The following is a 19,980-nucleotide window of genomic DNA, read 5'->3' as shown; positions in this document are numbered from 1 at the left end:
TTATCAATTTTTTGGGAATTTATTTGAGGAAGAAATGATTTTTTAAATAGAAAACGGGTACAATTATAAGGATTATAAGATTTTCCAAGCAAGTCCTAAAGTCGAAGGGACTTTTCTTAAATTGATGTGGCAACCATACCCTCAAAACAGCTCTTGGTCCGGTGTTGCAGGCGTAAATATGCAATAAAAAGATTCTAAAGGCGGAATCCAAAAATACCAATTTTGTGGGAATCTGTGCTACGACCTTCTCTACTTGCAGATTTATTTTCCAATCAATATTCCACAAAACATATTAATTTTTAAGCAATGATAAAGTTATTCAGCCATCCAACAATTTTATCGCCAAAAGTTAGTCAGCCATCCAACAATTAAATAAAAGCTTTAAAATATTACCAAGTACTTGTCTTTCCAGATAGAACTAGTTCATCTTCCTTGATTCGTCATCTCCTTCTACAAATCAACCAATTCCACTCCAAGAAACGATTGATTCACGAGAGGTGCAGCTTCTTCCATGGCGTTCTTCCTCTCGCGCCTCCTCCTCGCGCTGTTCTTCGCCGCGTCAATCGCAAGAACTCGCGGAGCTTCCTCGTCGGCGCTCGCCCGGCAGCTTCTCGATCAAGCGAGCGAGCCGGAGTTCTTGGATTGGATGATTAAGCTGAGGAGGAGAATTCACCAGTTTCCGGAGCTCGCCTTCGAGGAACACGCCACGAGCGAGCTCATCAGGAGAGAGCTGATGGACCTCGGCGTGGCCTTCTCCTGGCCCGTGGCTCGGACCGGCGTAGTCGCCACCATTGGAGAAGGCGAGCCCGAGGTCGCCCTTAGGGCTGATATGGACGCCCTTCCTCTCGAGGTTCTTCATCCCCTTCGTCTCTTCCCCGTTGCAGGCGAATTCAATTGGGTTCGAGGGGATTGCCCACTAGGTGTTTGTTGAAATTCCCACAATGAGGTTCTTTCTTGTGAGCAGGAGAAGGTGGAGTGGGAGCATAGAAGCATGAACAAGGGTAAGATGCACGCTTGTGGCCATGATGCGCATGTCACGATGCTCCTGGGCGCTGCTAAATTGCTCCAGGACCGGAGGAAAGATCTTAAGGTTGGTAGCCCTCCAAGCCATTGATAGAGCTTCGTTTATTTTTTCTGTGATCCTTCTCTGTTTTCTAGGAAACTGAGAAGAGTGGAGATGTTCTTCTTTTTCTGTGTTCCTCCGCTGTTTTCCCAACACAATTGGGAGAGAGAAGATGTGGTTCAATTTTGTGTATTTCATCATTTTTTTTTGCAAAAAACAGATGAGAGTGAAGCTCTGCTTCATTTTTTTGTGTTCGATCTCCGTTTATCAAAAAGGGGTGAGGGAAGATGTGCTTCATTTTCTATGATTCTCCTCTGTTTTCCAAGAAAACAGGGGAGAGTGAAGCTGTGCTTCATTTTTTTGTGTTCCATCTCCGTTTTTCAAAAAGGGGTGAGGGAAGATGTGCTTCATTTTCTATGATTCTCCTCTGTTTTCCAAGAAAACAGGGGAGAGTGAAGCTGTGCTTCATTTTTTTGTGTTCTATCTCCGTTTTTCAAAAAGGGTGAGGGAAGATGTGCTTCATTTTCTATGATTCTCCTCTGTTTTCCAAGAAAACAGGGGAAAGTGAAGCTGTGCTTTATTTTTTTGTGTTCTATCTCCGTTTTTCAAAAAGGGGTGAGGGAAGATGTGCTTCATTTTCTATGATTCTCCTCTGTTTTCTAAGAAAACAGGGGAGAGTGAAGCTGTGCTTCATTTTTTTGTGTTCTATCTCCGTTTTTCAAAAAGGGAAGAGTGAAGATGTGCTTCATTTTCTGTGTTCCTCCTTTCTCAGTTGTTTCATTTTCTGTGTTCCTGATAGGATCCTTGGGAGGATCCTCAACCTATCTAGGGGTAGTTTTGTCATGTTAGCCCATAGGGGTATTTCAGTCATTTGGCGACTGTGTATTTCCATTAAATAGGGATGCCCTCCCTTTAGGAGGGCAGCGAAGAAGTTAGAAGAAGTGTTCTTGTCCTGCCCCTCTCCTCGTCTAGGTCTGGTTTCTCTCTCCCCTTCTACGATCCCCGTCCTTGCGATCGTCTCCACTTCACCTCGTCTTCAGGCGGCTCGTCCCCGGCCGATCCCTACCCCCCTCAGCTCGGCCTTCCCCTGACCATTCCCGTTCTCCTCTCTACCCCGGGAACTTCTACCTCGCCTCGTCCTCCAATCCCCTTCTGATACGAACCTAGATCAAGGTTCGTATCAGCTCCCTCTGCTTCCCAAATTAAGGGAGGGTGAAGCGGCTTCATTTTTCTGTGTTATGATGTTTTCGAAAATAGGGGAGGGTGAAGCTGTGCTTTATCTTCTTTATTATCATGTTTTCCAAAAATAGGGGAGAGTGAAGTTGTGCTTCATTTTCTAAAAAAACAAGGGAGACTGAAGCTGTGCTTCATTTTCTGTCTTCCTCCTCTGTTTAAGAAAAAAAAAACAGGGGAGACTAAAGCTGTGCTACATTTTTTGTCTTCCTCCTCTGTTTAAAAAAAAAACAGGGGAGACTGAAGTTGTGCTTCATTATCTGTGATATTATGGTTTCCAAAAATAGGTGCGAATGAAAATGTGCTCCATTCTATGTTTCCATCTGATTTCCAAAAACAGGGCAGGGTGAAGCTTGTCTTCCAGCCTGCAGAAGAGGGATTTGGCGGCGCATACCACGTCCTCCAAGAAGGCACCCTGGAGAAAACCAGAGCCATGTTTGGACTGCACGTAGACCCCGGGACACCCTCCGGCACCCTCGCCGCCAGGCCCGGAGTTTCCCTCGCCGCCTCTGCAAGATTCATGGCGGTCATCGCCGGAACCGGCAGCGATGCAGTACTGGTGGCCTCCCTCGCCATTCTCTCTCTCCAAGGCCTCATCTCCCGGGAATCCAACCCGCTGCAATCCCATGTAAGCCTCCCAAAATCTCATCTTTCTCTGTTGGGCTTCTTCTCACCATCCAATTCCTTCATGGGTTTCTCTCACTTCATCCTCAGGTTGTCTCTGTAACGCTTGTCAGAGGGGGAGAAGCTCTGGACATGGTTCCACATTCTGTGACCCTGGGCGGCACCTTCAGGAGCCTGACCGACGACGGGCTCGCCACCCTCTCCAGACGAATCAGAGAGGTCTACTCCTCCCCCAATTCTCCTTTTTCCTCTGGGCTGGCCTAAGCAGAGAGCAATTCACAATTACCCAGGTGATAGAGATGCAAGCCGCAGTCTACAGCTGCAGGGCCTCTGTGACATTCATGGAGAAAGAGAGGAGACCTTATCCTGCCACGGTCAATGACCCGTCAGTGTATGAGCTCGCCAGGCGAGTCGGTGAGGAGCTGCTCGGCGGAGACAAGGTCCTCCTTGCTGAGCCTGTCATGGCAGCAGAGGACTTTGGCTTCTACTCTCAGAAGATCCCAAGCGCCATCTTTTGGCTCGGCACGAAGAACCAGACCTTGGGGGCAGTTCATCCTCTCCACTCCCCCTTGTTCTTCTTCGACGACTCCGTGCTACCCGTCGGCGCTGCCCTCCACGCCACCGTCGCCGCCGCCTTCTTGAATTCCCAGACTCTGCCATGATAATCAAACCCAGCTGCATCCAGGGACCTTCCTTATCCCCTGCTCTCTCATCCTCCTCCTCACCTTGAAAACATCCTCCCACCGGTCAGCGGCGGCGTAGATGTTGGAGAGGAGGACATAATTGCCGCCATTGCCGGGCTCAAGCTCGAAGAGCTTCTCTGCGGCTATCTCCCCGAGCTTCACCTCACCGAAGACGCAGCAACCGCGAAGGAATGCGCCCCACACTCCGCCATGAGCCTCCTCCTTCATGCACAGAACCAGCTCATATGCCTCCCTCAAGCTGCCTGCCTTTGCCAACATGTCCACCATGCAAGCATAATGATCAGCCGACGGCGAGATGAGGAACTTGTCCTTCATCTGGGAGAAGAACCGCCGGCCCTGTTCCGTCAGGCCGGAGTAATTGCAGACGGCGAGCACCACCGTGAAGGTGACGGCGTCTGGGGTCAGCCCCTCTGCCTGAAGCCGCTCGAAAAGCCGCACCGCCGCCGCGCCGTGGCCGTGGAAGGAGTAGCCCTGCATCATGGAACAGAAGTTGAGGAGGGTTCTCTCAGGCAATTCATCAAACAGGGTGACTGCCCTCTCAAGGTTCCCACACTTGGCGTTCATGTCGATGAGCGCCGACGTCAAGTGCGGACGCCGCCGTCTCCGGGGATCGGCCTGAAGGAACCGAGACGCCATGGAATCGGCCCACCTTGCTAGACTGAGGCAACCCAGCTGTGTGCATGCAGAGAGCAGCCCGACGACGACGTGGGCGTCAGGCTTCACCTCCTCGGATCGGCGTAGCATGTCGAGGAAGGTTCTAATGGCGGCGCCGGGCTGGCCGTTCTGAGAGTACCCGGAGATCATGGCCGACCAGGAGAAGAAATCCTTTACATTCATGCTCCTGAAGAGGAGGCCGGCGGCGGCCATGTCGCCGGCCTTGGCGTACCCGTCGATGAGGGAGGTAAACGCAACCACACCTCTCTCAGGCATTTCATCGAACAGCTGACGGGCAACCCGCAGATCACCCAGCTTGATGCAGCCATCAATCATCACGTTCCAGGTGGTTGAATTCTTCTGAGGGATTTCATCGAACAGCTTCCGGGCAGAAACCAAATCGCGATCGATCAAGAGCGCACCGATCATGGCCGTCCACGACACCACATTGGGGGATTTCATCGCAGAGAAGAGCTTCCCGGCGGAGAGAATATCACCGCATTTCCCGTGGAAATCGATCAAGGCAGTACCTACGAACAGATCAGCCTCAAGCCCAAGACGGAAGACCGTTCCATGGAGGGCCGCGCCGGTTCTTCGTTCGCCCACGGCGGAGCAGGCCTTGAAGATTGGGGGGAAGGTGAAGGCATCGGGCCGGACCTCCGCTCTCCTCTGAATCGATTTGAAGCAATCCAGCGCGCAGGATAAGGGCGAGCTCTCGGCGTGGAGCTTGAGGAGCGTGTTCCAGAGGCAGAGATTGGGGGCGGATACGCGGTCGAACACCTCGCGGGCGTGCGAGATGGGTAGGGAGAGAGCGCCGCAGCGGCAGAGGAGGCGGGATACGACGATCTGGCGCTGTTCTAGACCTTGTCGAACGATTTGGGCGTGAATCTGAAGGAGATGATCGCTGCTTCGGCAAGCGTCTACGAGCCTCGCGAGAAGACGCTCGCGGCTGGAGGCGAAGGAAGCTGCGGCGGTGGCTGCCTGCCGTGTTGTTGCTACGCTCATAGAGCATGCCTTAGAGTTTGTAGCAGGGAAGCGAGGGAGGAGTTAATATAAAGAGCCTTTGAAGGAGATAGGCCTTTAAGTATAGTGCAGGGACGCGGACGGGACGTGGACGGTTTGGGACGAAATTCGTTCCGTCCTACGTCCCATGTTATTGTAGTGACGAAGGACGGGACGGTTTTTCGTCCGGGGACAAAAAAACCGTCCCGTTCAATAATCCTGCGACGATTTTTCGTCCCGTCCAGTCCTTGGACAAATTTTCATCCCGAAATTCGTCCCGGACGAGAAAATACATTATATATTTTTAATATATTATAATATATTATAAATTGTCCTCGCGAGGCCACGTGGCAACATCTCAACCGTGGATGTGAATCCGGCGGTTTTCCATCCAGATTCGTCCATCCGCCGGGCGGACGATTTTTTGTCCCACGGGACGAAAACCATCCCGTCCGGTGGTCCCCAGGACGAATTTCCGTCCCAGAATTCGTCTTTGCCCGGGCAAATCTGGATCCCGTATCTATTCACACGAGGGACTTAAAGGTATAGATCAGGGACTGAAAGAGATTTTTTTGTCCCAAGGCAAAAAAATCATCCTATCCGCGTCCCGACTCAGCCAGTTTCGTCCCGTTCGAAGAAAAAACTGTCCCGTCCCATGTTCCCGGACAAAAAAAAATCATGTTAAAAATTTTAATGCACATTTCTAAGTTTTTTGGGGAAATATGGAGGAGAGAAAAAACAGAGGGACAGATGTACAATTACTTTTGGGTGGTGTCAGTTTGCGAGCGCGAAAAAAAACAGGGCCTTTGATGCAAAATGTCAAGGAATTAATTAACCGATGCCACGTGGCAAGATCTCAACCTTCGGAAGCGAATCTGCGGGTATTTGTCCATCCCTTATCATCCAGCATCCCAGACCTCCGGACGGGACAGGTTTTTTCGTCCGACGATTCGAAAACCGTCCCGTCCATTCATCCCGAGACAAATTTCCGTCCTGGCTTTCGTCCAATCTGGCAGACGGGAAATTTTTTCTTCCCAGGATGAAAAAATCATCACGTCCGCGTCGCTACACTATAGTTGCCATCCTTTTATCTGATATTGGACAATCTGATATCAAAGAAAAGCAAGATGGCATGATATGATGGTATCTAATATCCACTGGATATGGGTAGTGTCGTTGATATTGGATATTGAGATGGAAACTGAAGGGGTGTGGACGGTGGTGGATGACGGTACCAGATATCGGAATTTGATGTCAGGAAATTGGAAACCAATATCAGTGTTAGGATCCCATCTGGATATTGGCATGTTTTTTTGTAAACCAACTTTTTCCCACGAGGAGAAAGTTTGTGAAATGTTGTGCAAGCATAATTTTGAATTTCATATGTAGTCTTGCATGATGAGTTTCTATTTGTAATGTAGTGAGAGACTGGTCCTTCTTGAACCTTGAGAGCAACACTAATACATGCTCGAGCGTGGGCTGTGTGTGGGCTGAGCTACACTAATACACTGTCTCCATGTTGACTCTTACTGTGAAAAGTCTAGCCTCCATTTTCAATGGTTGTTTTGCATTTTCTGTCAAGTCAATGTTTATAGTGATCGTCATCCACCAACTCATTCAAGCTGTTGTATGACAGATTCTGTGAGGGAAACAACCTTATTAGGTAACTAACTATTACTATTATTTATAGAGTTAACTAGAGATCAATAATGATTTAGTTTATACATTTACAGATTTTTAAGCTAATTAATTTTAAGCCCATTTAGGATGCTTGCCATTAAACTAAACATAACAATGCTTATTAAGTCATGTATTACCATTTGAACTTTGATATTTGTTTTTATTGTACTTATATGAAAATATTAAGCCAGATATCAGAAAAACCAATATTTGCAATCAATATCCAATACTGGCTTCCAAACCCTCTAGACGAGGGCAGATGCTGATATTGGGAGGAATATTGATATCAAATATCAGTACTGTAACAACCGACATCTGATATTATCATCTGATATCTGGATATAGGTAAACGCAGATGTCACATTTTCCCTTTTTGATATGTGATTCACTATCCATACCAATATCAGCACATCAACCACGATATCGCTTCTATTCATGGGTAACCTTGACTGATTGAGTTGAATATTTTCTACAGGAAAATTTACATCGAATCAGTGTTTGATTTTAAAATAGAATTTTTGCTAATATGAATTACGAGTTCAAGGAATATAATTACAGAATTAAATGAATAGACATGTAGCACATTGGTGCAGATCAAATATCAATTAATTTCTGCGTCTCATTTTTGAGTCAACCATACATACATTTGTTTATTTTCATAGGGATAGAATAAAAGGCAGTCGTAAATAAAAATTGAGAAATTTTTTAAAAAATGTCTTGAAATAGTTTTTCATAATTTTATGACAAGTGTTCGAGAATGTTGACAGTTGACTATACTACCTAGTCTTTATTTTATAATATTTATTGTCCTCTTTAGCTGAACCATATGATGTAATTTTATGGAGGTTATATGTTATCTGGAAGTCCCAAAAATTCCTTTTCACCAAGTTGTACTAGTAAGAGAAAGAAAATGGCACGAAAAGTAAGTCTTTTCACTTTAATTCAAAAGTTGTGTGCATTTAATGCAGCCACCGACTCTCTCTTAAAGGGGAAGAGCATCCCTTCTTTTATCCCTAGTTTGAAGTTGAAAGGTCTCTCCACAACCACTCTCTCTGCAAGAAAGATATCCCAAGAAGGATAGAGAAAACCTTCAAGCTTTTGCTCCAATTGAGATCATCTCTCACAAGGCAACCAAGGGAAGAGGAAGAATCAAGGATCGATTCTCCATTCCCGGTACATTTGGCTTTATTTTCTATTCGTGTATTGATTCATGTTGATTAAGAGGAAGGTAGAAGTTGAAAGAAGAAGATAAAGAAAGAACATTCAGGGGAAAAGAGAAGAGGGAAAGATCTGATATTGTTAACTCTAAGATTTTCTAGAACATGTCATATTTTGACAAAATTTTGTGTTATATCTTTTTTAAAATCTTGGACGTATTATTTTGGAATGAAATTCAAATATTTCATTGTAAATATTGCAAGATAGGCATTCCAAACATTCAATAAATACTTGAGCGAGACACTGATTTTAAAAGTTCATACCTTGTATTTAGTATATGAGATTATAAGAGATGCATCTAACTTTGCTTTTGGAGACGTCTGGGTTAAGGACTAGAGAAACATCTACGATGATATACTATATCTACAATACCTTAGCTGATATATAAAGACCGACTAGTAATCATCTTCGAGCATAAAAAGTTTGATTTTACATTTAATGAAGTGATATTATTAGCTCTATCGATCATTCAGAATTGAAAATACTTTTGAATTATAAGGAATCAAAACCTAGGATTATTTTATGGATTTTTTTCCTTATCCAAATTTAGATAATTTTTTTGAATAATAGGGTGGTGAGTACTTGTTGTCCGAACACTATCATATGTTCAATATTTGCAGTTAATGGATCACTAAAAAACTCACAAAAGAGCATTGCTTTACTATTTAGGGTGCAACCCTGAAGTGAAATATAAAATGGACACACTAGAAGAATATGTCGTCAACTTAAATTCTACTTTTTGGAAAAGTCTAATCTGCTTCATCAAAGAGTGAATGGCACACTTCCAATATGAATGCTTGAAGAGGAACAATTTTTTTTTCAGACTATGTGTGACTCATGATCTTATGGAAATCATTTTGATTCAATGAAAATAGATACGATTCTCATGAGTGGATTTTAGAGGCCAAGTATCTTCATGGATGATCATATTTTCTAAAATAGATTCTTGGCATGTCATCCAAGAGAGACGAGATGATCTTGTAGCCCATCCGTGAAGTTGAAACTTTTTACTTGTGGGGCAAAGATTTTAAGTATCGATTTACTGTATAAAATATCTACGAGTACAGTCTCATTTCTGCTAGTTATTTCTCAAAGTAGGTAGAAGTTATTCCCACAAGGATCAATGACCATGCAGTCATAGTTGGATTTATTGCCTACTATATCTAGATTCGGATGACTACAAGAAATAATCAATGATGGAGGAACACACTTTGACAATATCCACTGGTAGGATTTGGTGAATTATTAAGGTGTTCACCTTCAAATGACTATGCCCAAATACCCACAAGCAAATGGCAAAAGTTTTCCATGTTGAAGTCAGCAGAAGGGAGATCAAGAAAATTCTAAGAGAGTTGATTTGGTTTGATATGTGATGATTTATGGGCATATCCAGTAGCTTCAAGCTGTCCTTTAGACGTCTCTCTGTTAGACGTGGTCGTTCTATTTTTTTTGTGCGAATTTGTGTGAATTGTTTGTTCTGTTCAGTTTTTCAAACAAAACATAAACGAATTCGAACAGAACATCGCACAGACCCGTGTGCGGTTCTTTTGTTCGCTTTGCACTAATTTTGTTCTTGTTTTGTGAGAGTGTGCAAATTTTGTTTGTTTTTTTTTTAAAGAACAGAACAAAGAACAATGCCCTGTGCGGTTCTTTTTGCGAATTTTTTGTTTGTTTCAAATGAACAGAACAGAACAACCATGTCTACTCTCTGTCGACTATTGGAGGTAGATTACTATTCATATTTGCTTTGAAAATACTCATAAAAGCTATATCTCTCTGACAGAAATTTTGGTGACAGAAATTCATATTTGCTGACTTCCTAGTTTGCCAATAAACACTGGAACAAGTTATTTGCATATTTGTCCCCAAAATCAAAGTAGCTCTTGGCCCCGGGACCTCTTTCGAGCAAGGTAGCGTTCTCTGGCAGCGGCCACAGCATCCTCTGTTCTCTTGTATCGCTCCGCCGGCGGCGGCTCCTCTGCCGCCGACGTCTCTGCCACTGCCACTGCCGGTGGCGGTGGCGGAGGTGGCAGCTCCGATGGTCCTGGCGGACGAGAAATGGTGGCCCCACCAGGGGAAGAGCCGGGGCGGCTGGTTTCTCCCCTGGGCAGCTGCACCTCTGCTGCCGTCTTGGGCGCCAGCTCAGCCGCCTCGGGCTGCTTCTTGGGTTCTGATCCTTCGGCTCCAAATGCTACATTTTTGCTCAAATTGAAGTAGAAATCGCTCAGATCACCCTTCGTTACCTGCAAAGTTAAAGATAAATCAATCACTTATTTGTTAGTGGCAAGGGCTGGGATGGAAAACACTGAAAGATCAGGTGTCTCAAGAACATGAATTAAACATAGAAAATAAATGAAAAATGAGGTTAGTGATGCAGGGATATTCAGAACCATATTTGAATTGGTCGGAACTTTGAAAGTAAACCGAAAATGAAAGCGATGAACAGAATTAATTTATCCTTATTTTGGGAAAAAAGATATCTCTGGTGTCCCAAGATCAAGAATTAAATCCAGAAAAAAATGAAATGCTGGATGAGAGGTGTAAAGAAATAGGAATCGTCTTTTAAAACCGGTGGTTTTAAATAGAACGCAAGTGTAGCAAAGGAACAGAAAAATTAATATGCAACAAGAGCGAGAAGTCTTAGAAAGAAGCTATTCTGAGAGTAAAATTTTTGAAATCATCTTTATTAAGGCCCTACTTATAATAGGACGTAAAAATTTCAATGCTGACGAAAGATAATTAATATAATCGTGAGAAAACTGAAATATGGTGCAACTCGATCATGCGTCAGACAGGAAAAAGCGAAACTCTGGGCAATAGATGTAACGATATTTGGAATTATTTCTAAAAGGTCGGATCTTTTCAGGTATAACATATTTTAATGTATGAACGAAAACATAATTTTTTGCAGGAATTCAGAGTGAATTTGAGGAGCTTACATCAGCTTTGGCCTCGCGAAGTTCACGCAGACGCTCCTCTTCCAACCATTTGGCTTGCTCAGCGAGCTTCTTCTTGTAAGCTGATGTGACAAACTTCTCTTTGTCAGCAAAAAGGTGATCATCTTTGCTCCTCTCCTTGAGCAACTTCTTTTCGTAGATGATTTCATGCTCTCGCTCCCGTTCTTTGGCTTTCTCAATCAGCTTCAATATATACTTTGGCTGCATATGAACGAAGCATGAAAATCATCCCAATAGAACCTCTTAATGATAATAAACCAATAAAAAATGGCAATCAAATAAAGATTAAGGTACGAAAAAAGCATCAGGGAACAATGCCTCTGAGGACTGTTTAGGTTAAAAAAAAGGTAATTAAAACATACAAAATCACAATTTCTGCGTACTATTTTTGTGAATCGTTTTATGCAACCCCAGAATGTCTATTTGTATTTATTAATCTCATGCCATACGAAGAGACTGCAAGAATGTAAAAGAGGAAACGAAATAGATGAGCAACGAAATAAAATCTCCCTGCACAAAACCCTGCGACCAAAATGTGAGAAAGAAAAGGGGGCTCAGAAATCACATTTTGCTGTCTTTTCTTTCGCTGAAAGAGATTTTCTTAAGAGTTAAATTGAGAAGACAACAAAACTTAATTCTATGACGATGACATTTTACTTGCGGAAATTTTATGAAATAGCACACACAACGAGCAATTGCGTACCTTTCGCTCTGTTTTATCCTGAGCAAGGGGACGAGCAGTCTCTTCTTTGAACTTGTCATAAGCCCCATCGTAGTCGAAAATTGAGGAATCCTCCTCCAAAGCCTTCTTGTGCATGGCTTCCGTCTTCAAAAATAAAAAAATATTACAGAATGTAAGAATATAATAATGCCTTGATGTGCCATTTCAAATCAGAAAATAAGGATAAACCAGATGAGTATTGCTTACTGAGTTGATGTGTACTCAAACAGAGAATTAAATTTAATCTCACAGAAAACAGTAAAATTTCATTAAATCCCTTTCTATCTCTGACCAATGATCAAAACAAAACGAGGAAACCACTAAAGTAGAGGCGAATGGCAAGACATGAAGTCCAAATTAGGCCATTTCTCGAGAAAAAATAGCTAAACTTTAGTATGGAGCCGAATTGATTAAGGCAATGGATAGGAAGTCGAATACTTCGGGGGAATTGCGCGGTTATGAATATTAAAAAAAATGGTATTATTCAGTCCATGATCCGAATTGATACGTCTGCTTTGAAACGGCACTGCTTGTAATCTGAACCTTGAAATAAACCAAATCATGGCGACACGCCAGTTCTGTTCTTTCATACATCCTCTCGAAAATTCTAAACCATTTGTTGCAAAAAACTAAATTCCACGGAAGATTCGATACACAAAAACCCCTAAATTCCTCAATTTTTTTGATATAACACGAGAAATTAAACAGTCTCGCTGAAAATTTGAAAACTTGTTCACCTCTTTCTTGGATCGTTTCGTGGCGGCCTGGCGGGCGATTTCCTTCTCAACATCATCGTCATCCTCGTCCCCGAAGCCAGGAGCCGGTGGAGGGAGGACGGGCCTGGCGCCCACTGGCTTCTTCCTTAGCTGCAGACCATATCCACTCATTCTCAAGCCTTCGTCTTCGCAAGTAAACTAGGTATAGATGGATCCACCGCAAATCGTTGATGAATTCGAACAACCAGAGCAGCAAATCGGAATCCAATCCTGCGATCTAGCCCTAATCTGGGGCGTTCCTCCTCCGACGAAGACGACCTTCGAATCCCCTCCTTGCAGAACAGAACAACGATCGAGTTTCAAATTACATAACTTCTTAAACTTAGTTTATAAGAAATGGAGAGAGAGAGAGAGAGATTAGATAACATATATAATTAGATAGATTTCTACATAGATAGATAGATAGATAGATAGATCAATTCTAAATGAATATTGGGAATTTATAAGGAATTTATAATTGGAAATACTAATTAATTCTTTGTAAAATACCATGCGTTTTGGGAGAGCATGGTGATAGTTGGTAACAATGGCAGGATCGTCCCGGACGTGAACGATGGACGGGACGGGATGAATTTCGTCCCGTTCGACGTCCTGATTCAGCGTAGGACGAAGGACGGGACGAATTTTCGTCCGACTGAACGAAACTGTCATGTCCAGTTCTCCCAGGACGAATTTTAGTCTCGTCCGGGGAAAAAACAGTCCCGTCCCTCGTTCCGGACGAAAAAAAACCATTTGATATTTTTAATATATTAATATAGATTTTTCTAAGTTTTTTTAGAGAAATATGGAGGATAGAGAATCCAAATGGACATATGTACAATTATTTCTGAGGGACGTCAGTTTGCATGCGCAAAAAAATACAGGGACTTTGATGCAAATTGTCATAGCAAGGCCACGTGGCTACATCTCAACCATCGGATGTGAATCCGACAGTTTTTCGTCCACACTCGTCCGTCCATCGTCCGAGACCTTTGGACGGACAGTTTTTTTGTTCCACGGGACAAAAACCGTCACATCCGGTGATCCCTGGGACAAATTTTCATCTCGAATTTCATCCATGCCCTTGGACGTGATAATTTTTTCGTCTCGGGATGAAAAAATTGTCCTGTCCGCGTCCCTAAACTATAATGGCAGGGGTGGAGTGGAGCGGATTAACTAAATATTAGGCTATCAATAGTGGATTAACGTACCAAAAAAGGACGAAGATGTGACTAAATAAAAGACTATGATCACATTAAGTTTGTTGTGATGCACACAATGGAATGAGCGGTGTTTTATTCACGTGTCTTGATCTGAATGTCACTCCATTTTTTAAATGCAAAAAAGGACCCAAACAAGATTTTGAATGAGCAAATCACTCTATCGATTATAATCAGAAACAAAATCCAAGGCTACTTTTTTTACAAGGATGTGTGTTTCTATTTATTGATCCAAGATGGTGGATCGATAGAGTAGGTAAAGATGGAACTAACCCCAAGATTTCCTCCTGATACTCATTCTGGAGTGTTAGATGTCATCATTAGAATTTGTTGATATCTTAGTCATTCGATTTTCTCTTTCCTTCGATGCATTCGGCAAATTGCCCACATGGCACTTAATTCTAGCAAGACGTAGAAAAGTAAAAAAGTCATTAAAATACTTAAATGGATTCAAATTTATATTTTTAACTCATAAAATTTATTTTGTTTATGAATTTAGCGTGACAAAGTTCCATCAGGATTCACAAAAACCAGAATATCACTCTAAAACAGTGAATCTAAATATATATTTTCTGACTTATAAAATTATTTTATTCGTGAAATAAAAGCCATAAAATTATGTTAAAAATGATAAAATCAAGAAAAAATTTAGAAATTCATTTTACATTTTTAATAATTCATTAAAGTACTAATGACTCAAATTTATGATCGTTTCAATGAGAATGAGCACATAAAATATATGTAATTACTATTAACAATAGCATGTTATTTGTGATTATCAATGACCATCAATTCAGTCATCAATTCATCCATCTACATTTGGTCATAATCACTATTCCATCAGTAATTTCATCAGTAATTACATAAATGACGAAAATGACTTCCTCCCTGTCTCAAGCTCTCTCCCTCTCTCCCCCCGTTCAATCATCATTGAGCCACTGTTGCATCCGCATTAAGGGGAATCAAACATCCAGCCTTTTTCTATAACAAGCTGTTATAGAATTTATATCCTACATGGTAGGGATCGGGCGTCGGAATGGATCGTTCGAATCCAAATCGAAAGATTCAAGCGATCAACCACAGATTCGATCCAAACGGTTCGAATCTTTCGATTGAACAAAATATTTGATCATGTTTGAACAAATATTCCAATCAAAATGTTTGGTTTGTTCGTGTTTGTGCCCGAGTCAACTGTCAACTATCGATGACTCGGGGGGAAGAGAACTCAATGTTCGGATTCAAATATTCAAATTGATCCGATTCAAACATCGTGTTCGAATCCAATCAAATTCGAACATTCGATCTGAACATCGGGTCTGTTCGAACAACCCGATCCGAACCCTGTGCGTCAATCGGGTTCGGATCGAGTCTGAAATTAACTGATTGGGGTTCAGATTCGATCGTTCGATTGCTTGATCCAATCAAACATTCGAACGATGAGTCCAAGATCCCTACTACATGGATATCATTGCTGATACAGGCATCTGTCGTCATCTTAGGAACTGGATGCCGAAACCGACATCAGCGTCGAAATCAGTTTTTTTCCGAATCCGACATATATATTCAATTATAAATACATAATTGAGTTATTAAGTTAACTAATTTAATAATCTCTATGTTTATCACAAACGAATAAACATAGAGATTACTAAGTTAGTTAGCTCATATAAAAATAAATCTGATATTGGCATATGAAATAGTGAAGATTTCACCCCAGATATCAATTATATTTCTCTTTTGCTCTGGGGATGACCGATAACGATCAGTCATGTCTGACCATGGTTGCGCATATAGTTCCGGATCGTCCCGGATGTGGACGATGGACGGGACAGGACAAATTTTCATCCCGTCCGACGTCCAGAGTAATTTCAGCGATGAAGGACGGGACGGTTTTTAGTCCAACGATAGAAAAACTGTCCCGTTTAATCATACCAGGACGTTTTTTCGTCCCATCCAGTCCTCCCGGGATGAATTTTTGTCCTAAAATAGGTGGATGAAAAAACCTATTTTATGTATTTAATATATTAATATAGATTTTTTCAAGATTTTTCAGGAATTACTGAGGAGATAGAACGCAAAGGGACATATGTACAATTATTTCTGAATGGCGTCCATTTGCAGGCACGTAAAAATATAGTACTTTCATGCAAATTGTCATTGCGAAGCCATGTAGCAACATCTCCACCGTTGGATGTGAATCTGGCGGTTTTTGTCGAGATTCGTCAGAGACCTCCGGACGGGTTGGTTTTTTCGTCCTACGGAACGAAAACCGTCCCGTCCGGTGGTCACCGGGACGAATTTTCGTCCCGAAATTCGTCCGTATCATTGTACGGGACGATTTCTTCGCCCCGGACGAAAAAATCGTCTCGTCCGCGTCCCTGCTTCATATCTCTCGCCTCGAGAAGGTGCCGATTTGAGAAGATCGAGTGAATGCAAATAGCACACGCGTCATCATTTGGTGAAGTCTGCTCTGCTCCATAGATACGCATGGCCTCTGCCAAACGACCCATTTCTCTGTTTCAGTCCTCGTCCTCTCCGTACCAGCTCTGAGGTCGTCCTGCTTCATCTCCGCCGGGTGTATTTGGGTAAGAAAATTGGTGGGTTTTTCATTTTTTTGTTTTGATTCTCTTCGAAAACGGTTCGTTTTTGTTTCTGCTTCGTATCTCTCGCCTAAGGCTGCTGATTCGATGAATTTTTCGAGCCGGGGTATGTTTTTTTTGCCTCCGGTATCGATTTTCAAGTTGGCGGTTGAATGTATTTCCTTTCAATCGACCTATTTTTCGATTTCTTATTTCAAGTTTCTTCCGCTTTCTCCGTATCATACAACTGAATGTTTTAATCTATAATCTGGCGATTACATTCTGTCGTTCATGTTGTTCTAGGAGAATCTTCCTTTTGTAATTGCTTATTTTTCTCTTTCTCCGTGTCTGTCTCTCTACTCTCCTGTCCTTCGACTGGATATTTTAATCGAGCGATTGCATTCTTTGATGATGAACACTACTCTTGTCCACATTGGATTATCTTTCAATAACAAACGGATTTTTTTTCTTGCTCAATTGCAGAGCAGGCCTACCAAGGAGCTGGGTGTAATTATGGGCAACAAGCCAGCAAAAGAGGAGAAGGAAGAGATTATGGTGAGGGTAATGCCACCTCTGGACAAAGCATTTGTAAAGTGGCTGGCTCAAGATCTTGAGAGAATTCATGGCTTCAAAGTAAAAAATCAACCGCCAATCAGGCCGCCGGACCATTACATCGAGTATATGCGGCTGCAGGGTTGGCTTGATGTTGATCTTGATGATCCTGAGATTGCTCGCCTTGTCAATTCTCCAAAGGTCTAGTCGGCTGTTTTTTTTGCCCCCATGAGTATATGGTTCTTCTTGTTATATGGTTTACGCCAAGAGTTTTTTTCTAATGGTTGAGTGAAGAAATTGAGGTACGTCTTGTGCATATTCTGTTCTATGTTTGTCTCTCTCTCTGTTTCTGTCTTCGTTAATGATCTTTCAATCAGATAATAACTCTCAAAATGGTATTGCTTAAGAGAAGGAGCTTATTGAAGGATTGAATTTATCGATATATGGATTACTTGTTCCCTGTCAGCTTCCAACTGAAATGTTGAAAAAATATGAGAGAAAATAGAAGCGATGGGAAAAAGGATGAGAAGAAAATTTTACGAGAACAAACTTGTAAAAACCCTTCAACAAAAAATAGCAAAAAATCCTAACGGGTTTGGGTTTATCTGCCTTCTTGTTAGTTTGAATTGCTGATTGACATTTTTATGTTTCTCTTCAAATATCTGTGATGGGAAATTATCAGTCAGCAGGATTCAAAGTGCAGTCAGTCATGCGTGATCAATTCAAATGAACAAATTACCTTGAGGTAGTATTCAGCCGTTAATCATGGTCAACTACCTCCTCTATGGAAGAAATGTATTGAAAATAATTATTATGCAGAGAAAACTAACGGCGCTTCTCATGTATTTTTCAAGATTGTAGAAGGTCAGTTAAATGCTAGTTCACCTGTGTTTCAGTATTGTATTGTCTCTCGCAATATCAGCACGACTTGGATTCCCAAGATTCTTGGCTTAAACGGATCTTTTTTTTATTGAAGCCCATCTTCTTGAGGAGATCCATATTACTCAAAGCCATCTAGATGTTTGTTTATTTGGAATTTTTTCTTGTTTAACTTTTAATTATTTCTCTATATGCAATACTTATAACAGTGACTAGAGTTAGATCAGGTTCTCCAATAGGATATATATTATTAAATTGAAAAATTAAGAAGATAAACACGTAATGCTTAAATGCAATTAGAAAAATTCTAGATCCCTCATATTGGCAAAGAAAACTTCAATATCCAGGGCCCTTGCTATTCGCTATAGCTTTTAATGCAGCTGGCAAGCGCTTGAATCTAACATGGCGGCAGAGCATCATATAATCATATCAGAGCATCATATTGTTCAAAAAAAATAATCATATCAGAGCATCATATTTTTTATTAGGTGAAGAAAAATGAGTGGCTGGAAGCTAAAGTCTCTAGCCACAAATAATTGAGCTATAAGAACATCGTATAATCTTGCCTTACCAAGTGACTTACCCCCGAATTCTCAGATTCATAAAGTCTTACACTAGCCAAAACAGAAAAACTTCCGAACTTTAAAGATCTTCTACTGTCAGATAATTATCCTAGAATATTACTTTTAATATTTGCTATTTAGGTGTTCCGATAATGACAACTCAGTGAAAAGGTTGGTTGAGTGGTGTTGTGATATAAATCGAGAACGTGCAAATGTGAAGCTTTTGAGGGCATCAAAGGGTTTGTAGAATGATATCAGAAGAACACGATCCTAGCATGCAGAGAACAATATGATTTTGAATAAACAACGTAATATTTACTATCTTAATAATCACCTCGATAAAATAAGAAAATAAAAACTTCCACAATTCTCCCTCTTTTTTTCCTTTAAAAAATGGATACTTCTCTCCATCATTTCTGTGTATATAAATTCATTCAATAAATTACAACACAAAGGGGCTACAATATGTGGTTAAAGTAAAATTAGGAAGTAGTATCTGGAATAAAAAGTGGTTTTAGTTGTCAATTCTGATAGCTATATGAGATACGGTTGGACATCATAACAATTGACCATGGAAGTCTCATAGGAATTGAAGAAACATAATTAGTATTTAAGTATTTTTTTTATGTAAGAGCTTTGACCTTAAATTACGGATACAAAGATTAGTCATCAATAGCAATACGAATGCCATGGTATAAATGGATAAATTGTTGTAAAGAGATATTATATATGTCATACAGGAATATAGGAATTTATGTTATACAGAAGTTATATCAAATTATCTTAGAAAACTTTATGAAAACAATAGATATTAATAAATCACATCTAGTTTTTATATACTGAGGATTATAATCCCATTTTTAACAAGGTTTTAAGTGATATTTCTTACGTTGACCTTCAATGAGACGATGTATTATTATATATGTGTGTTATTCGTTGATATTTATATGTGTGTTATTACTTTATCGCATGTTATGGAATTACGAGGGGAGTTATTTCCCAACTAAAAGGACGCGCCATTTAACGGTAACATTGATTTGAACCGTCGACTCCACCATTACATCACGGTCGTCGGATGATAGTTGGATGGTCAGGATCTGATGGTGCGAAGCGAAGAAAGATCAGTGTACGTGCCTTGATGGAGCTATGTTGCGCTTGGCTTCTGGTCTGCCACTCTCACTGACTCGATCGCGATCGAGTCGAGATCGCTATCTATCATCAGGCTGATCAATGATCTGAGGATGTTTAAGTGTAATTTGATTTTTTTTTGCTGAGATTTCGGCGTTAATGTGTATTTTGATCTGATTTTCCGTCTGATTTATTAAGTGGATCTCAAATCTTTTTCAATTTTCAAATCTCAGTTTTTTTTTTTATTTTTTTTTTTTCAAGCTGGTTTCTCCTCCAGTGCTGTCGTCCCATCAATGTTGCCCATTAAGTGTTTATTGAGAGGCTACCGTCTCTTGATTAGCGGAATAATTACCCTTCCTTTTTTTTTTTTTTTTTTTTATTGAGATTTTTCATAGAGACAAAAAAACTAAATCATTATTACTCGTCTCTTTCTCATAAGTACGAATGA

General features: G+C 41.4%; 4 protein-coding genes across 6 annotated transcripts; 2 read left to right on the top strand and 2 right to left on the bottom strand.

Annotated features, from left to right (window-relative positions):
- Positions 1-418: 418 nt before the first annotated feature.
- On the top strand, positions 419-5,349 carry LOC144705302 (IAA-amino acid hydrolase ILR1-like 7). Of its 2 annotated transcripts, XR_013582012.1 has the most exons (6): positions 419-850; positions 965-1,090; positions 2,637-2,924; positions 3,011-3,139; positions 3,211-4,525; positions 4,625-5,349. XR_013582012.1 is itself a non-coding variant. In XM_078577906.1 (5 exons), the coding sequence occupies exons 1-5, from the start codon at positions 512-514 to the stop codon at positions 3,580-3,582; spliced, it is 1,254 nt and encodes a 417-aa protein (XP_078434032.1). In that variant the 5' UTR covers positions 419-511; the 3' UTR covers positions 3,583-5,349. The 2 variants fall into 2 exon arrangements, 1 of the variants encoding a protein (XP_078434032.1); XM_078577906.1 differs by having other exon boundaries at positions 3,211-5,349.
- On the bottom strand, positions 2,583-5,283 carry LOC144705301 (Pentatricopeptide repeat (PPR-like) superfamily protein). The gene has a single exon (XM_078577905.1). It carries the CDS (start codon positions 5,281-5,283, stop codon positions 3,586-3,588), a length of 1,698 nt encoding a protein of 565 aa, XP_078434031.1. The 3' UTR covers positions 2,583-3,585.
- A 4,583-nt stretch (positions 5,350-9,932) lies between the features above and the next one.
- LOC144705872 (uncharacterized) lies at positions 9,933-12,938 on the bottom strand. The gene is made up of 4 exons (XM_078578719.1): positions 12,594-12,938; positions 11,839-11,961; positions 11,118-11,336; positions 9,933-10,421 (listed from the first exon to the last, which is right to left on the bottom strand). Exons 1-4 carry the CDS (start codon positions 12,741-12,743, stop codon positions 10,050-10,052), a joined length of 864 nt encoding a protein of 287 aa, XP_078434845.1. The 5' UTR covers positions 12,744-12,938; the 3' UTR covers positions 9,933-10,049.
- A 3,318-nt stretch (positions 12,939-16,256) lies between these two features.
- On the top strand, positions 16,257-17,278 carry LOC144706100 (aspartyl/glutamyl-tRNA (Asn/Gln) amidotransferase subunit B). Of its 2 annotated transcripts, none has more exons than XM_078578996.1 (2): positions 16,257-16,416; positions 16,894-17,278. In XM_078578996.1, the coding sequence occupies exon 2, from the start codon at positions 16,924-16,926 to the stop codon at positions 17,167-17,169; it is 246 nt and encodes an 81-aa protein (XP_078435122.1). In that variant the 5' UTR covers positions 16,257-16,416; positions 16,894-16,923; the 3' UTR covers positions 17,170-17,278. The 2 variants fall into 2 exon arrangements, with proteins under 2 accessions (XP_078435122.1, XP_078435123.1); XM_078578997.1 differs by having other exon boundaries at positions 16,266-16,416; positions 16,899-17,278.
- Positions 17,279-19,980: the final 2,702 nt, after the last annotated feature.

The sequence above is a fragment of the Wolffia australiana genome, chromosome 7 (assembly GCF_029677425.1).
Source record: "Wolffia australiana isolate 7733 chromosome 7, ASM2967742v1".
In the NCBI taxonomy this organism is placed as follows: Eukaryota; Viridiplantae; Streptophyta; class Magnoliopsida; order Alismatales; family Araceae; genus Wolffia; species Wolffia australiana.
Note: the sequence above shows the minus strand (reverse complement) of the source record. Positions and strands in the feature narration are given on the sequence as shown.

Bases quoted from the DNA above. Each gene is read 5' to 3' on its own strand.
- LOC144705301 (XM_078577905.1), bottom strand. From the start codon at position 5,283: ATGAGCGTAGCAACAACACGGCAGGCAGCCACCGCCGCAGCTTCCTTC.
- LOC144706100 (XM_078578996.1), top strand. From the start codon at position 16,924: ATGGGCAACAAGCCAGCAAAAGAGGAGAAGGAAGAGATTATGGTGAGG.
- LOC144705302 (XM_078577906.1), top strand. From the start codon at position 512: ATGGCGTTCTTCCTCTCGCGCCTCCTCCTCGCGCTGTTCTTCGCCGCG. The intron at 851-964 runs GTTCTTCATCCC...TCTTGTGAGCAG, and splicing joins TGGACGCCCTTCCTCTCGAG to GAGAAGGTGGAGTGGGAGCA. The intron at 3,140-3,210 runs GTCTACTCCTCC...ACAATTACCCAG, and splicing joins TCTCCAGACGAATCAGAGAG to GTGATAGAGATGCAAGCCGC.
- LOC144705872 (XM_078578719.1), bottom strand. From the start codon at position 12,743: ATGAGTGGATATGGTCTGCAGCTAAGGAAGAAGCCAGTGGGCGCCAGG. The intron at 11,337-11,838 runs GTACGCAATTGC...GTTCATATGCAG, and splicing joins AGGATAAAACAGAGCGAAAG to CCAAAGTATATATTGAAGCT. The intron at 10,422-11,117 runs GTAAGCTCCTCA...TTAACTTTGCAG, and splicing joins TTCGCGAGGCCAAAGCTGAT to GTAACGAAGGGTGATCTGAG.